At 42.0% G+C, this 18,293-nt stretch overlaps 1 protein-coding gene and 1 pseudogene across 1 annotated transcript; both read right to left on the bottom strand.

Annotated features, from left to right (window-relative positions):
* Nucleotides 1-51: 51 nt before the first annotated feature.
* On the bottom strand, nucleotides 52-4,456 carry LOC130214524 (olfactory receptor 52E8-like; annotated as a pseudogene).
* A 4,862-nt stretch (nucleotides 4,457-9,318) lies between these two features.
* LOC130214525 (olfactory receptor 146-like) lies at nucleotides 9,319-10,248 on the bottom strand. The gene has a single exon (XM_056446272.1). It carries the CDS (start codon nucleotides 10,246-10,248, stop codon nucleotides 9,319-9,321), a length of 930 nt encoding a protein of 309 aa, XP_056302247.1.
* Nucleotides 10,249-18,293: the final 8,045 nt, after the last annotated feature.

The following is an 18,293-nucleotide window of genomic DNA, read 5'->3' as shown; positions in this document are numbered from 1 at the left end:
TATTTATGTAAAATTTCACATTTATAAAATACAATGTTTTTAACAATATCACTATGTTATCATTGACTTCTTTCTACCCCAGAGTTTCACAACCTTTTGTCTAATCTCTTTGGTTTGCAAACCATATACTAAGGGATTCAAACCTGGTGGTACATTGTTAAAACATTATACTAGCTGTTGTCCCGTTGTCAGAGTATTCAGGAAAACGATGAAGGAAAATAAAATAGGCTCCAGTAAGAAACATGATTAAGTAAACAGCTAAATGAGTGCTGCAGGTTTTTATGGCTTCGCTGTTGAGGGCTTTGTTCTTGCTGGTTACACATACAGTAGCAATTTTGACATATGTTACAAATATAGATAATGCTGACAGAGTGCAACTATATTATAAACGAGTCCAAACACATTATTAATAGACACATTTTCACAAGACAGTTTATTGTGCATTGTCACAGAAAGGATTTTCAATTTTATACCTACAACGAGACAGGCGCAAAGAAAGTCCTACCATAATTGTCATGAAAAGAAAGGCCAAGCCCCAAGCAAGTGCTGAGAGTACAATAACCATTTTATTGGTCATTATGTCAGGGAACACAGGCGGACACAAGTGCAGGTTAGAAATAATTTATTATTTCCACCGTTCACAAGCCTCAAAAAAAGAAAAAGCAAAAGACAGCCGGGGTGAGCCAAAAGTGGATACAAACAATAGAGTTTATATGCTGTTACCCGGTAGGGGGCGTGCTGACGGGTGGCCACGTGGGGAATGCGGAAGTGGAGCTTTATAGAGGGAGAGGAAGCCGGCAGTCAGATGAAGCCGGTAGGCTCCATGAAGCTGAAGAAGTCCGGCCTGGGAACAGAGGAGGTTAAGGAGGAGCAATATGCAAAGTGGATGGTTCTGGCGTGGAGCAGCACAACAAGACAGGATAGAAGATCCACGACAGGAGACGAGACGAGACGAGATGTAACGAGAGTGGCTTGGTGTGGGTGCACTCGCAAACAACAATCTAGCACAGGACTACACACAAGAGGGGAATAAATAGGGCAGGAAAGGAATCTCTAATAGAGTGCAGGTGAGTGAAAAATCAATCATAATAGATGGAAAATGGGATAACAAGATGGAGGAGCGATAGGGAGAGCGATCAAAATGAACATTCACGTGCGCTCGCCACATGTAAACAGAAATGGGAGACATACAGCATGATCAGACCAAGGATGTGACTGTACCCCCCCCCCCCCCCTCTACGAACGCCACCAGGCGCCGCATGGTGGTGCCTACCTTGTTGTTGACGGAAAACCTCAACCAGCGCCGGATCCAGAATGTCCCGAGGTGGGACCCAGCTCTTCTCCTCCGAACAACAGCCCTCCCAGTCCACTAAATATTGAAAGCCCCGCTTCTAATGTCCAGTAATTTCCACACAGTGTAAACTGGGGAGCCATCCACTAGACGTGGGGAGGGGGAATAGGGGCAGAGGGAAGAGGATGTGAATACAATACAGGCTTAGCTCTAGACACATGAAAGGTAGGGTGTACCCAACCAAGCGTAGGAGGAAACTTGAGCCGTATCGTCACCGGACTCAAGACCTTGGTGATCCGGTATGGGCAAATGAACCTGGGTGCCAACTTGCGTGAGGCTACCCTAAGAGGCAGGTCCTTGGTAGAAAGCCATACTCTTTGACCACATCTGTAACGAGGAGCAGGAGTCCGGTGATGATCAGCAGCTGCTTCGGTCCGTCTTTTAGCCTGGGCCAAGGCTTTCCTGGCTCTCCTCCAGGTGCGTCAACAACGCTGGACGAAAGCAAGGGCAGACGGAACTGCAGCTTTGGGTTCCTGTGTGGGAAACAAAGGAGGTTGGAACCCTATGCAGCATTGAAAAGGGGACATACCTGTGGCAGATGATGGAAGGGAGTTATGGGCGTACTTGACCCAAGGTAGTTGTTGACACCAAGAGCCAGGATTGTGGGATGTCAGGCAGCGGAGAGTTCGTTCTAAATCCTGGTTTGCTCGCTCGGACTGCCCAATGGTCTGGGGATGAAATCCTGAAGACAGATTTGTAGAGGCCCCGATCTGTCGACAGAATTCCCTCCAAAACTGGGAGACAAACTGAGGGCACCTATCAGAAACCACATTGACCGGAAGACCATGAATCCGGAAAACATGATCAATCACCACTTGAGCAGTCTCCTTGGCTGAAGGGAGTTTGGGAAGGGGAATAAAATGGGCCGCTTTGGAGAAGCGGTCCACCACCGTGAGAATAACAGTGTTTCCTTTAGATTCTGGTAAGCCGGTGACAAAATCAAGGGCCAAATGTGACCAGGGGCGGGATAGGATGGGAAGTGGGTGGAGCAGACCTTATATTCAAGGTTCTTGTGATCCGTCCAGACCAGGAAAGGCTGAGCTGCGCCTTCTAACCAGTGATGCCACTACCCCAGGGCTAACCTGACTGCCAACAATTCCCTATTATCTATGTCGTAATTTCACTCAGAAAGATTCAGGCGATGGGAAAAGATGGCACAAGGGTGCACTTTTCTATCCAGGCATGACCACTGAGATAGGACCGCGCCTACTCCAATGTCCGAAGCATCCACCTTAACAATAAATTGCCATTCCGGATCTGGAATAGACAGGACAGGAGCAGAGATAAAACGGGACTTTAATTTATCCAAGGTCTCCTGAGCATCAACCGTTGTAGCAACCTGGCGGACATGTTGAGTGTATACCTGTAAAGACGGAGAGAATATCAAGATATCATCAAGGTACACAAAGACAAAACGATTAACCATGTCTCTCAACACATCATTAACCAAGGCCTGGAAGACCGCCGGGGCACTGGTCAGACCAAATGTTAAGACCAGGTACTCGAAGTGTCCCATAGGTGTGTTAAAGGCAGTCTTTCACTCATCCCCCTGAAGGTGGCGGCGCAGACGTTCTTCAACCCATAGGGCCATACTGATCAGATCGTCAAAATCTTGAGGAAGGTCGATGGTGGCCAACTCGTCCTGGATTTCCTCTTCAAGCCCCGCACGAAACATGGACCTGCAGGCCCCTTGATTCCAGTCACAGGAAGCCGCCAAGGTCTTAAATTGGATGGCATACTCTATGACTGACCGGCCCGCTTGGCATAAACGAGCCAACTGGTCCGCTGCCTCCTGCCCCTGAGCAGATCTATCGAACAATCTCACCATCTCTAGTCTGGAATCTTCAAATGATGCACAACAGGGAGCTTGAGTTTCCCTAAACTGAGGTTCCCCAATCACGGGCTTTTCCTGCGAGCAGCGTGAGAACGTAGGCCCCCTTAGTTCTTTCAGCTGCATAGGTGTGTGGTTGTAAGGCAAACATCACTGAGCATTGAGAAAGGAAGACTCTACATGAATTGGGGTCCCCCTCGTAAGGCATCAAAACTCTCAGTAGAGGGCGCTGATAAGTCTTCAACAACAGAGACCGGCTCCTGTCATTAGACACAGCCAAAAGGGAGCGCACCGTTCACAGTCCTCAAAAAAGGAGAAAGCAAAAGACAGCCGGGGTGAGTCAAAAGTGGATACAAACAATAGAGTTTATATGCTGTTACCCGGTAGGGGGCGTGCTGATGCGTGGCCGCATGGGGAATGCGGAAGTGGAGCGTTAGAGAGGGAGAGGAAGCCGGCAGTCAGATGAAGCCGGTAGGCTCCATGAAGCTGAAGCAGTCCGGCCTGGGAACAGAGGAGGTTAAGGAGGAGGAATCTGCAAAGTGGATAGTTCTGGCGTGGAGCAGCACAACAAGACAGGATGGAAGAGCAACGACAGGAGACAAGATGAGACAAGAGTAGCTTGGCGTGGGCGCACTCGCAAACAACAATCTAGCACAGGACTACACACGAGGGAAATAAATAGGGCACGAAAGGAATCACTAATAGAGTGCAGGTGGGAGAAAAATCAATCATAATAGATGGAAAATGGGGTAACGAGAGGGAGGAGTGATACGGAGAGTGATCAAAATGAACATTCACGTGCGCTCGCCACATGTAAACAGAAATGGGAGACATACAGCATGATCAGACCAAGGATGTGACACATTATTGCTGTATATCTCAGAGGTTTACATATAGCCACATATCTGTCAAAGGCCATGATCATCAGCACATAGAGACATCCTGCTGTAAATATATGCACAAAATAAGCTTGAATAGCACATTTTGCATAAGATATGTAACGCTCTGAGGCATCAGTTAAAATATCCTGAAATAAACGTGGCATAATGACAGTGGTTCCCATTGTATCATTCAGTGGCAAGTTACAGAACAAAAAAATGCATGGGATTGTGCATATTCTTTTCTGTTGAAATTAGAAATATTAGTCCTATGTTTGATACCATTGCAAAGACATAAGCCAAGAGAAACATGATGAAAACAGTTTGTGATGACTGAGGTGTGACTTTCAGTCCCTCCACGAGGAGAATGCTGTTTGTGAATGTCAGACTGTCCATGAGCACTGTACACAGGAGCTTGCTGTATAAAAAATTGCAAAGTTGTTATTGACATGTTATCATCTACATATCATGATACATTATCACTGATTCACTCATTATTACTGAACCTAGGCATGTAAAGTGGAATGATGTAAAAAAGAAAAACAGTATATTGCTTAACATAAAAGTTTTACTGTATAAAATCGGTCTCTACAGATGAGGCGAATTAGCACCCAACTGTAAAATTATTCAGTTCCATGTTTTAAATGTAATAGCAGCCACTTGCCAAACACTACATAACGTCCTCTGTATAATGATTGGATGTTTTAATGTGTGGTTTAAATAAGGAATTCTGTGACACTGTCATCATCTCACAAGGGAAAACACAGTATATCGTTTGTTGCTAATGAGCAGTAAGCCTACTCATTGTGTTTTTTGTGGCAAAAACTGCAGTCCACTAATAATGAAATATATATATTTTTACAAATTTGCCAGATTTTTCTTTTAATCAAGAAATTAAATACTTTTAAAGCATCAAGCAGGACACACAAAAAGACAAATATAAATCCTATTAAAATGTTATGCAACTTTGCAGTACTCGCTCTTGAAGAAATGCCTATTAAGCTACAAAGGAGTCCGAAAACCTTTAGGTATGGGGGAAGACAGGTTTTGACTTATATTTTTGATTTTCTCTCTAGTTGTTCATATTTCAAACGTGATAATGTCACTACACCAGCCATGTATAGACAGTATGAAACAGTGTCTAGATGTTTTTTGTTTATTGATTTTGCAGGTAAGATAAATTATATTTTATCAAAGTTTATGCTTAAGTCTATGAAAGGATTAATTATACCTGCACCGGTTGGGCTGTAAGGACACTTAAGGCAGAATTCAGTTTCACATTTTACTATTATAATTAAGGACTGCTAGCTAAGTCAGACTACAGAGCATTTCATTGTTCAAAGGTTTCTGACAGTGGATCTAGATGTTACTCAAATAACAATGAGTAAACAGTAATAAAATAACTTATTATAATCAGATAGAAAGAATCATAATCAATCAAAACCATTTCTCAAGTATTTTATACTTTATCCTAGTATTATGTACTGTATGTACTTGTTGTGGTACTATGTGGTATGTATGTACATGAATCTTACAGCATTAAAAGTAGGTAAAAGTTCATTTTATTTTACTGCTCTCACAGCCAGGCCAAGTTCTTCTCATTCACACTCACCTGAAACACCCCACTCACAGTCAAGATTGCCCTCACCTGAATTCTGATAACTCATGCACCTGCACATCACTCCAGCTCCATAAACCTCCTTACCTCACTCTGTGACTGGCCACGTCGCTAGAGAGAAGAACAAAATTTTCATGGTCGGTAAATCCTTATATGATTAATTATACTTACCTGTCTGTTTTCAGTTTATCCAGTTTTAGTACTCTACAGCAGCCAGTCTCTGGGATGAATGTGCACTAATGACAACAACTCCACCAAACCCTGGCCCAGAACCAATGATCTCAGATCAAGGGAGACTCACCAAAGCAGAGCGGCTCTGTCGGCTGAATCGGGGTCTCTGTTTGTATTGTGGAAGAGTGGGGCATTTCCGAGTATCATGCTCCACATGTCCAGCACACTCCACGGTGGGTGCAATTCATGTTGTGCAAGAAAAATTGCTACCTCTCACCACTGTAACACTTACTGCACCTAACATCTCTAATGACTCCGGTTCAGCCAGCATTTTAATCTCCAGTGCCCTCTGCCATCAGATCTGCTGTAAGACCCGGTCATCCAAGAAAAGCTATAATTTACAGTCCATCATCAGAAAACCCTTAAATTGTTATCACATCAACAAAATAGTGGATTCCGTTCATCTACGAATTGGACTATTCCATGAAGAGGATATCAAACTTTGTTTCTGGAGGGGTCCAATGCAGACATCATCTTAGGGCGCTCGTGGCTGGTAAAACACAATCCTGTGCTCTCTTGGAGTAAAGGAAAGATTTTGAAATGGAAAAACACAATTTTTCCGACTGCATTCCTGAATGTCCTGTCAAGAAAATTATTAACTTCATGTCTGTGTTTACTTATTCTCTAGAAAGACTTGTTGATCAGTGCTCTGAGAAGATTCCTCTCTGCTATCAGGAATTCAAATACATTTTCTGCCCCAAGAGAACCACCCAGCTTCCACCTCACAGACCATGGGACTGTGCAATTGACCTGATTGAGGGTTAACCAGTGCCCCACGGACATGTCTACCACTATCTATACCCGAACATAAGGCCATGGAGGAGTACGTAAAAGAGGTTTTATCTCAAGGTTACAGCCACCCTTCTACACCTTCTGCTACACCCAACTTCTTCTTTGTGGCCAAGCAGGATGGGCGCTTTGACCCTGCATCGACTATCGAGCTCCTAATAACATCACAATTAAGAACAGATACCCACTTCTCCTCATCCTAGCAGCACTAGAACCTCTATGTGAAGCTAGCACATTTACTAAACTCGATATCCAAAGTTCTTAGAATCTCATCAGAATACAGTAGATTGACAAGTGGAAGACAGCGTTCATCACCCCTGGTGGCCATTATGAATATCGGGTGATGCCCTATGATACGTATTAGTTAACGCTCCCTCAGTCTTCCAAGAATTCATGAATGAGGTACTTTGTGAGTTTTTGTTTAAATCTGTTCTAGTGTACATTGATGACATCTTGAGCTATACTAGAAGTTTAGCAGAACATCAACAACGTGCCAGATAAGTCCTGTCCTGTCTTTGTGATCACAATCTTTCTTTCTTAAAAGCTGAAAAATGTGTTTTTCATCAGCAAACCATCCACTTCCTTGGATTTGTTATTTCAGCCTCCGAGGTCAAGAAGGACATGGGGAAAGGTGGAAGCCATCTCTTCTTGGCCACAACTGAACACCATCAAGGAACTCCAGTGCTTTCTTGGGTTTGCCAACTTCTTTTGGAAGTTTATCAAAAATTACATTAACATCTCCTGTCATCTTACAATCTTCTCCATGGCAAACCTAAGACTCTATGCTGGACAGAAGAAGTTATGACTTTGTTCAAGACCCTAAAGAAGGCATTTATTCAGGTCCCCTCCTGGTCCACCTTGATCCAGAACCTCCCTTTACAGTTGAGGTGGATGCATTCACCACTGGAGTGGGGGCCATCCTATCCCAGCGGCAGGAGGTACCATCCTGACTCCATCCATGTACCTTATTTTCCTGAAAGTTCAGCCTGCCAAAGTCTAATTATGATGTGGGTAACTATGAGCTCCTAGCTATCAAGCTTGCCCTCGGACAGTGCAGGCATTGGTTGGAGGGGTCCAAACATTGATTCCAGTGTTCACCAATCATAAGAATCCCCAGTATCTATGAGAGGCTCTGCATTTGAATCCACAACAAGCAAGGTGGGCTCTGTTCTTTATAAGAGTTAAATTCTCCATATCATATATTCCAGGTCATTAAAAAAGAAGCAGATGCCCAGTAAATGCAAAGATGCAGAAGATGATCTTGATGACATGTCATCGCTATTGCTGCTCAAGTTGATCAACATACTAGCGGCAAATACTAAAAAAGTAATACAATCACATGCTAAACCAAAGAGTCTTCTGTAAATACTGCAATGCACATTTACATTATTTTAGTAACTCATGAAAATCAATGGCTCATGAATTGTCATAACTGTTCTCCCTCCAAACACTTGATTCTCCACTCTTTAGTGACTGATCATCAAGAAAGCTTACTGGCTGTAAATTCTTATTACTGCAACCCAAAAATATGCTGCGTGAATTCATCCATATGTTTGCTACTCTGTTTATTGCGGTTGAGTCTTTGACAATTATACTGTTCTCTGAGGAAGCAGGACCTTCACTTCAAGTGAAATGAAGCTTGAATGAAGCTTGGCCAAAATTGATCCTCCAGCCTCCACCTCCACAGGGTCCATGCCATCATGAAAAAGTCTGTATCAATTAAAGTTGGAAGATTGTCGTACACATACACACCTTGTACTATGGCATAGAAAGAGGATCCCCACCTCTTCTCATTGTGTCTGCCAATTTAAGTCTGTAATGGCCTAAAACAGTCCTTGCAAGTACTGTAAAATAGTGATTTATGAAGTCTCAAGCAGACACAAGGTTGATCTTCCATTTTAGCAATAGCTGGCTTGTTGTAAGGAAGACTTCTGGATAGCTTGCTGTCTTCTTAATTTCTAGAAGTTCCTTCTCATCTCTGTAAAATCTCTCTCTGGTGCTGGGTGGCACAGCTTGCTATTGTTGATCTAGATTTGTAATTTAGAACTTAATTGATGAGGATGTAGTACTATGGTATGGTTTAATTATATAGGCAATTATTATTTTTTAAAATATATTTTTAAGTTGAAGCAGGAAATGATCCCTGGTTTCTACAAACTTGATCAGACATTGCATGTGTGTGCATATACAAAGACTGTGACACAACCCTTTTTATCCTCTTTCCTTGTTGCTCTGTAACCCATTATTGTATGTGACAATAATGAGTAATATTATTGTAGCCCATTATTGTGTCTGTTGGTTCACTTATGTTTTTACTGTTTAAAATGACTTTTTTTTAGCTTGTACAAAACTAAAAACTAAAATGAGTCAAAACTAATATTCTCTTTTCTTGTAATTTATTTTCTCTTTTCCAGGTAATATGTGTATACAACTTATTTTTTAATTAGTTTATATTTGACGTAAACAACTCCCACACAAAAAATATCTGATAAATACTGAAAATAACACGAGTACAGAACAAACTTTGTACTGTTGTAGTGCTACAGTTTATCTTAGGTAAATATTTGTGTAAAATTTCACATTTCTAAAATACAATGTTTTTAACTATGTTACTATGTTATCACTTCTTTCTACACCAGAGTTTCACAACCTTTTGTCTAATCTCTTTGGTTTGCAAACCATATACCAAGGGATTCAGTCCTGGTGGTACAATGTGAAACATTATACTAGCTAGTTTCCTGTTGTCAGAGTATTCAGGAAAACGATGAAGGAAAATAAAAACGGCTCCAGTAATAAACATAATTAAGTAAACAGCTAAATGAGTGCTGCAAGTTTTTATCGCTTTGCTGTTGAGTGCTTTGTTCTTGCTGGTTATACATACAGTAGCAATTTTGACATATGTTACAAATATAGATAATGCTGACAGACTGAGTGCAACTATAGTATAAACTAGTCCAAACACATTATTAATAGACACATTTTCACAGGACAGCTTAAACAATGAGGGATTGTCACAGAAAGGATTTTCAATTTTATACCTACAACGAGACAGGCGCAAAGAAAGTCCTACCATAATTGTCACAAAAAGAATGGCCAAGCCCCAAGCAAGTGCTGAGAGTGCAATAACCATTTTATTGGTCATTATTGCTGTATATCTCAGAGGATTACATATAGCTACATATCTGTCAAAGGCCATGATCATCAGCACATAGTGACATGCTCCTGTAAATACATGCACAAAATAAGCTTGAATAGCACATTCTGCATAAGATATGTAACGCTCTGAGGCTTCAGTTAAAATATCCTGAAGTAAACGTGGCATTATGACAGTGGTCCCCATTATATCATTTAGTGGCAAGTTACAGAACAAAAAATGCATAGGATCGTGCAGATTCTTTTCTGTTGAAATTAGAAATATTAGTCCTATGTTTGATACCATTGCAAAGACATAAGCCAAGAGAAACATGATGAAAACAGGTTGTGATGACTGAGGTGTGACTTTCAGTCCCTCCAAAAAAAGAATGCTGTTTGTGAATGTCAGATTGTCCATGAGCACTGTACACAGGAGCTTGCTGTAAAAAGAATTGCAAAGTTGTTATTTACATGTTATCATCTACATATCATCATACATTATCACTCATTCACTCATTATTACTGAACCTAGACATGTTAAGTAGAATGATGTAAAAAATATAGAAAAACAGCAAATTGCTTAACATATAGGTTTTACAAAGTTGGTCTCTACATATAATGGAAATTAGCACCCAACTCTATAACTATTCAGTTCCATGTTATAAATGTAATAGCAGCCACTTGCCAAACACTACATAAAGTCCTCTGTATAATGATCGGATGTTTTAATGTCTGGTTTATAAGGAATTCTGTAACACAGTCATCACCACACTGGGGAAAACACAGTATAGCGTTTGTTGCTATGAGCAGTAAGCTTACTGATTGTTTTTTTTTTTATTATTGTGGCAAAACCAGCAGTCCATTAATAATGAAATATATATGTTTTTACAAGTTTGCCAGATTCCTTTCCTTCAAAATTTTACAGCAGCAAAAACAGGACACACAAAAAACAAATATAAGTCCTATTAAAATGCTATGCAACTCTGCAAAACTAGCTTTTGATGATATGCATATGTGACCCCGCCAGTCCTACGTCACCCAACCAGTGACCTTCCGCATGGGAGTTGGGTGCTCTACCAAGGAGGCCAAAGACCATGGTCTCTAGCATCTGTCGCTAGAGCACCTTTAGAGGTCAGAGGAGTGAGGTTTACATGCACAGCACTTACTAGCTGGCCTCTGTTACACTCACGCCACGAAACCTCACTCCCATCCAGGTCACGGCACCAATGTGAGCCCGCCGGTCCTACGTCACCCAACCCGCTCCGAGCTGGTATTGAACTGGCAACCTTCCACATGGGAGTTGGGTGCTCTACCCTGGAGGCTAAAGACCATGGCCTCTAGCATCTGTCACTAGAGCACCTTTAGAGGTCAGAGGAGTGAGGTTTACCTGCACAGCACTTACTAGTTGGCCTCCGTTACACATATCAAGCTGCAAATAAATCAGAACACCTTTAGGTATAGGGAGAAGGTTTTGGATTATATTTTTGATTTTTCTTCTAGTTGTTCATATTTCAAATATGATAATGTCACTACACCAGCCAGTGTTGGGTAAGCTACTTAGAAACTGCAGTGGGCTAAGCTATTAGTTACTCTACAGGGGTCACCAGCACGTTGCCTGCGAGCATCACATGAGTTGCCCGCAGGCCTGTTCTAAAAATAGCTCAAAATAGCACCACTTACCAGTAAGCTGCAACTAATATTTTTTGTAGCTATTCTTTTTAAATCACACTTGCATTTGTGTAAATTTGAAAATGCCATTAAGTTAAGGCATGTGATTAATTTGAATTATTTAATGCGTTAAAAAACTTTTACGCAATTAACTTAGTTGCAGTTTTTTTTCCTGTTGTGGTCGATGTGTGTTCAATGTGCAAAGAAATATGGATAAGACCAAGGAAGGACTTTTAGAAAGAAAGTTTCAGTATAAAACAATTATTGTCGCATTACCAAGCTATTCAGCAATTCCTCCAAAGCTTCATGTAATTTCGGGTTTAACTGCAGTTCGGCAGTTTCACTCTCATTCTGCAACATATTGTTCTTGCCCCATGACAATTATTGGATGAGAATATGAAGTAAGGACTGCTGGAAGAGTGTTGTTTTAATGTAATTTGATACCGCATGCTGAATGGAAAGAAAAAACTTCGTGACTCGGGTGTCTGTGATACTTTAAGGTAATCAAAAATTGCTGTTTACACGGTAGACTCTTAATCAGAGTATTGTCTTAATCATATTAAAATTGGAGTATTAGTGTCCATATAAAGGTACTCAGTGAAAGTTCCAGATGATGTCGCAACCTATCACAGACAGTGCATTCCTCTGCCTTTAAGGAGATTCCATGAGCCCTCAAAAGTTTGACGTGTTACACGCAACTTTTGTAAAGCATCTGCTTCACCTTGCTGTGTCAGAATCCTTGCTTGTGAAATATAGCCATACTTTAGAATGCTTAGTTTTAGCAAATTTAATGAACGTGAATGTGCGTGTTGATGAATCTGAAGGGAGGCGCTCACCAGGTGCACTGTACTGCACACGTTGTACTGCACACGTTGTCTAACCACCCTGGTGTCTAGAATCCAGCACTTCTCAAACGAGATAGGCTTCTTCGCCCTTGATTGTAATCGGTGGGGGGGTCCTCTGTTCCGATCCCTCCTCGGCCTCCACCTCTCGTGGACCACCCGCGGGTTTGAGTAATGACATGTGAAAAGTGGGAAAAATACGAAAATGATTAGGCAAAGCCAACCTGAGTGACACAGGAGGGATCTGTCGTACAATTTTGAATGGCCCTACATACCTGGGACTGAGTTTGCAGCAAGGTAACTTCAATCGGAGGTCTCATGCAGATAACCAAACCTATTGCCCTGGTTGATAAGTGGGTCCGGAACGACGATGGCGATTGGCCTGAATTTCTCTTCTCCTGACTGCTCACATTAGATGTGTGTGAGCCTGATTCCAAACCTCCTCACTGTGTTGTAACCAGTCTGTGACAGCAGGTAACTCTGTAGGTTCTCCCGACCAGGGGAACAAAGGTGGTTGATGCCCGAGAGGTGAACTGGGAACCACGATTGGTTACATAATATTCTGGTAAGCTAAAGATCCGAAACACTTGGTTACATAATGCTTCAGCGGTCTCAAAGGCAGTGGGTAGTTTGGGCAATGGAATCAAACGACACGCCTTGGAGAACCTACTGTCAAAATTACTGTATTGTTCTGTGATACGGGGAGATTGGTGATGAAGTCTACTGCAATGTGAGACCATGGACGTTGAGGAGTGGGCAGGGGTTGTAATAGGCCAGCAGGTGTTTGATGTGATGCCTTGGTTATTTGGCAGATATTACAGTTTTGAATGTATGTGATCACGTCCTTGGAGAGAGTGGGCCACCAGAACCAGGATGTGACTAATTCCAGAGTTGCTGTGATAACCAGATGACCTGAACTCGGAGTGTCGTGAATGTGGGTCAGTAATCGTGGACGTATATCGACAGGTAATAAGGTAAGATTTGCAGGACAATTAGGAGGAGGTGGTTCTTCTTGGTTGGCCTCCTGAATTTCGGTGAGAATATCCCCCTGTACCATGGCGAGCAGTAGTTTTGTGGAAAGGACTGTTTCATCACTTGGTGCTAACCTGTCATCTGTTAGCCTAGAGAGAGTGTCCAACTTACAATTTTTGCTTCCTGGCCTGTAGGTAACTACAAAGTTGAATCAGGTGAAAAATAGAGCCCAGCGAGCCTTCCTTGGAGTTAGCCATTTGGCAGAGCGAAGGTATTCTAAATTCTTGTGATCGGTAAGGATTGTGAACTGATGAGTTGCTCCTTCCAGCCAATGTCGCCATTCTTCCAGAGCCAATTTCATTGCTAATAGTTCGCGATTACCCACATCATAATTTCAACATGCACTGGTCAGTTTACGAGAGAAGAATGCACAGGGATACATTTCAGGTAGTTTGCCCTGGTGTTGGGATAACACCGCCCCTACTCCTGAGCTGGACACATCTACTTCCACAAAGAAGGGTAGATCCGGGTTGGGATGACAGAATGGGTGCTGTGGTGAATCGGTATTTGAGCTCGGAGAAGACGTGCTTTACTTCGGGAGACCATGATAGTTTAACTGTACTTCGTTTCATCATGGCTTATAACGGGGCTGCTACGGAGCCTCTGATGAAGCGTCGGTAGAAATTTGCGAAACACAAAAACCGATTCTTTCAGGGTTTTGGGTAATGGCCATTGTTGTACTGCCTGCACTTTAGCGTCATCCATAGTAATTCCCTCTGCACTGATTATGTAGCCCAGAAAAGCGATTTGGGTTTGATAAAACTTATATTTTTCCAGCTTTGCGTATAACTTGTGTTGGATCATTCGCTGTAACACCTGACATACGTGCATGATGTGTTCCTCTATGGTGTTGGAGTAAATGAGGATGTCGTCGATGTAGATGATAACCCATTGATCCAGCATATCACGAAAGACATCATTCATGAATGATTGGAATACAGAAGGACAGTTGGCTAGGCCGAAGGGCATTACCGTCGTCTCGTAGTGCCCCCTAGTGGTGGAGAACGCTGTTTTCCACTCGTCTCCAGCACGGATCCGGATGAGATTGCAGATCCTAAATCTATCAAAGCAGTGGTGGGATAACTACTCTCGCCATCCTTCCAGATCGCTGTTGCCCATTCCAATGCTCATTCTGTTAATAGATTGCATACAAATGCCACTTGACTGGTATCAGTGGGATATAGTGCATGTTGTTGATTGACAAATAGTTCGCATTGTAATAGAAACCTCTTGTAGCAGGAAGGTGTTCCATCAAATTTTTCTGGGAAGGCTAATCGAGGACTTACGGTAACTGGAGCACTGGGAGCGGTCTGTAGTGTGGGAGCCGTCACTGACGCAGAAGAGGAAGCTGCCGGGTTGGGTGCAAGAAGCTGTTGCATGGCCTTCACCAATTCCTCAGTGAGAGAAGTTAATCGTGTCAGCTGCTAATGATGGGTTGCTAGTTGAGTGGCTTAAGGGGGTAATTGCTAAAGCTGCTGGATCCTGTTAGTGGCGAAGTCTTCTGTTGTGATGAGTCAGAAGCCATTGGATCCATTAGCAAGCTTTATTAGCACAATCACACAAATGTAACAAACAGAGAGACAAACCAGGAATCAGTTTGTGGAACAGGCAGAGTTCGGGGCAGGCAGAGAACATTTGCAGTCAATGAAGGAGGCTAGAGTACAGTACACAGATCAGGCAGGAATGGGATGGAAAAATGCTTGGTAATGACAGCTGGGCAAATCAAGACTTTTCAAGAGGTTTTTTATGAAGAGAGCTGATGAGAGACACCTGTGCTGCAGTCAGTGACAGGCAGAAGGGCTTATGGGAATTTGAGTCCGAGAGCCCATTTAGAATTCAGGTGAAGGCTCCCTCTGGTGGTGGTGCATAAGAGGGGTAGCCACGCTTTCATTTACAACACCTACCTACAAATCATTGTTGACAACTATTGTGAGAAATTATTGACATGATCAGTGTCTTCACATAGATGAATATCATTAATTATTAACAATAATATATAATTAAAAGTAAATTGAGCAAATATGTTATTTGCCCTTCACATTATTCGGTATCCAAAAAGTAGCTCTCAGTTTCAAAAAGGTTGGTGACCCCTGCTCTACATAAAGTGTAGCTTAACTACAGTAAAAGCTACCCCCTGGAAAATGTAGCAATTTAAGCTAAAAGCTACATCTAAGCTATTTTTTTACAATCCAGTTCAGACATATCTTAGTGATAAATAAAACTGCCAATGAAACATATGAGGCATAATTGTTCAGTTCAGTTATTTACTGCAATTAACATGCTGATTCAAACAAAACAAAAAAATTACACATTTATAATACTATAATTATTTATAGTAAAGGGAAATATTTAGGAAACTGATTTTTATTGTAAATACAGAATTTACAACTCTTCATTATTGAATTATGCTACATAATGTAGTATCATTAGTAATGACTATAGTATATTTAACCTTTATTACAGTTAACTATATGTAGTAAAAGTACCACAACAAATAAATTTTAGCACTTCCCTAAGATGTGGTTCAAAAACACTATAGTTGTAATGTGAAGTGGACGCTGACAATAGGGGTGCGGATCCAAACGTAGGTTTATTAAATAGAATGGTCAGGTAAGCAACAGTCAACACAGGAGCAAACAGATGTATACAGGCAATTCAGAGTCATAGTCAAATAAACAGGCAGATGGTCAAAAGGTAGGCAGCAGACAAGAATAAACAAACAAAACAAAGCAAGGTTCAAACACAGAAGGCAAGGCAAGGAAAACACATTTTAATGTTCACAACATAATTGGTGCTACCCAGCCTGTTGTAGTGGTCAGACTTGGCTATGCGATTCAATTGTTCAAATATGGCCTCTTGAATCAGTTTATAATTGATTATGCACAGGTACCTGGTGCTCTGGCACCTTGACCTTGGGCAGAGCATCTCTTATCTTGGGATGGAGCCTGGACTGTTGTCTCCATTATGGAGTGCCTTACCAAGAGCACACTGGGTTGGTGCTGACCTTTCTGATACAGTTCGGCAGGAAAACAGTGGTCTCAATTAAGTTTTTTCAGAGGCTCCTGGGGTATATGATGTTTGCAGGCGCTATCATGCTGCTCAGATTTTTCATATGAGACCACTTCAGCACTGGCTTCATGGTTGGGTCCTCAGAGGGGCATGGTATGTGGGTGGTTATCACTCCGCTGTGTCGTCACACCTTCAGTCCCTGGAAGGACCTTGCCTTCTACGCGCCTCAGTACCCTTAAAACAGGGGCCCAGTCATGTTATCACTCTGACAAATGGTTCCAGTACGAGTTGGGTGGCTGTGTGTATCGAGCATGCAGCTGCAGGTTCGTGGAACAGATGCTCAGTTGCATTGTCATATCAATTTCCTGGAGCTGTTGCCAGTGTTTTTTGCTGTTTACTGCTTTCTATGGTAGTATATATATCAAATATATGGGTGGTATGCTCTCCCGCCGCATGTCTCAGCTCACTCGTCATCTGCTCCGCTGGAGTCACATGGCTGAGAATTACTGTGTGCCATTCATATCCTGGGTGAGCTCAACCGTGCCAGCCGAAGCACACTCATGCTCATGCTCTTTGGAGAATGGAGACTGGCATGGTCCAGCTGATAGGGGCATACTTCAGAGAATCACAGATCATCCTGTTTGCTTCTTGCCAGTTCGTCCATTGCCAGTTGCTTTTTTCCCTGCCCCTCAGCATGAATGGGCTGGCTCTCAGCTGGCCCCAGGGCTTGTGCAATTGCATTTTCCCCAGCGAACCTGCTCACACAGACCCTGTGCAAGGTCAGGGAAGATGAGGAGCAGGTATTGCATGTTGTGCCTCCATGGCCTAATGGGACCTGAGTTTCTGAACTTACGCTCCTTGGGACAATCCCTGCTTCATGAATTCCCCAGAGGAAGCACTTCTTCTGGCACCCGTGCGGGTTTATGGAACCCACCTTCAGGAACAGGGCAATAGGCTAAAGTAACTGCATTGTTTTAATAAAGCATTTATGCATTGACCTCACACATATACTCTGTACTATGGCTGCACCTGCCAGGACATTTTTAGCAAGCCTAGTAAGCTTTATTAGCTTGCCCAGATTTGTCTGATTGTGGTTGGAGCTAAACTATGCAAGATATGGCCCTCCAGGATTGTATTTGAGCACCCCTAGCATTGTGTGTTCATGATTTTGAAGGCATCATCTTCTTATAGCAAAAAGAACATGGAACAATGGGAGTTTTAACACAAGGCAAAGAGACCATGGATACATCATGGTACATCACTGCTGTCCATAAATTTAAGTAGTACTACTTTATGAATGCCTTCATGCTCAGAATGCCAAAAGATGGGACATGTAGAATCAATGACCTAAGACCCTGTAGTCTGGGACATGTGTGATACTGTACTCTCACGTCACTTCACCTTAGTGTAAATTTAAATAATGAAAATAGATCTAGTAACTGTTGGAGTTGCTGCAGGTCATGGCATAGGCAAGTTCATGACTCTCAGTGTTCAGGTAGGGAGCAATAAAGGAGGAGGAGTGGTGGGTCCCAAGAATTAAATTTAGCAACCACTGAATATATTTTGTTGCACCCTATTCATTTAAGTAACAAAGATAGCACTGTCTGTTTAACCTTTTACTTAAATGTTCATATTTTTATTGTAAGTAGATTGTTTTGCTTATGGTAAGCCAAAATCAACATATTTTTGGCATTTATTTTCCCCCATGTATTATGTGGATACAACTTATTTTAAATTAATTTAAGTTTCATGTAAATAATTATCATACAAATACTGAAACAACAAGAGTATAGAAAAATGTGCAAAATGCAGTTACATTACTAGTTTTCTCAGCCATATATTATTTGTTTAATTCTTCACATTCAATAAATCTTTTAACTATGTTATAAAAGTATATAATCAGTGGAAGGAC

Source organism: Danio aesculapii, chromosome 21, assembly GCF_903798145.1.
Source record: "Danio aesculapii chromosome 21, fDanAes4.1, whole genome shotgun sequence".
NCBI lineage: Eukaryota > Metazoa > Chordata > Actinopteri > Cypriniformes > Danionidae > Danio > Danio aesculapii.
Note: the sequence above shows the minus strand (reverse complement) of the source record. Positions and strands in the feature narration are given on the sequence as shown.

Excerpts from the sequence above, each read along its gene's own strand:
- LOC130214525 (XM_056446272.1), bottom strand. The coding sequence starts at position 10,248 with ATGGACAATCTGACATTCACAAACAGCATTCTTTTTTTGGAGGGACTG.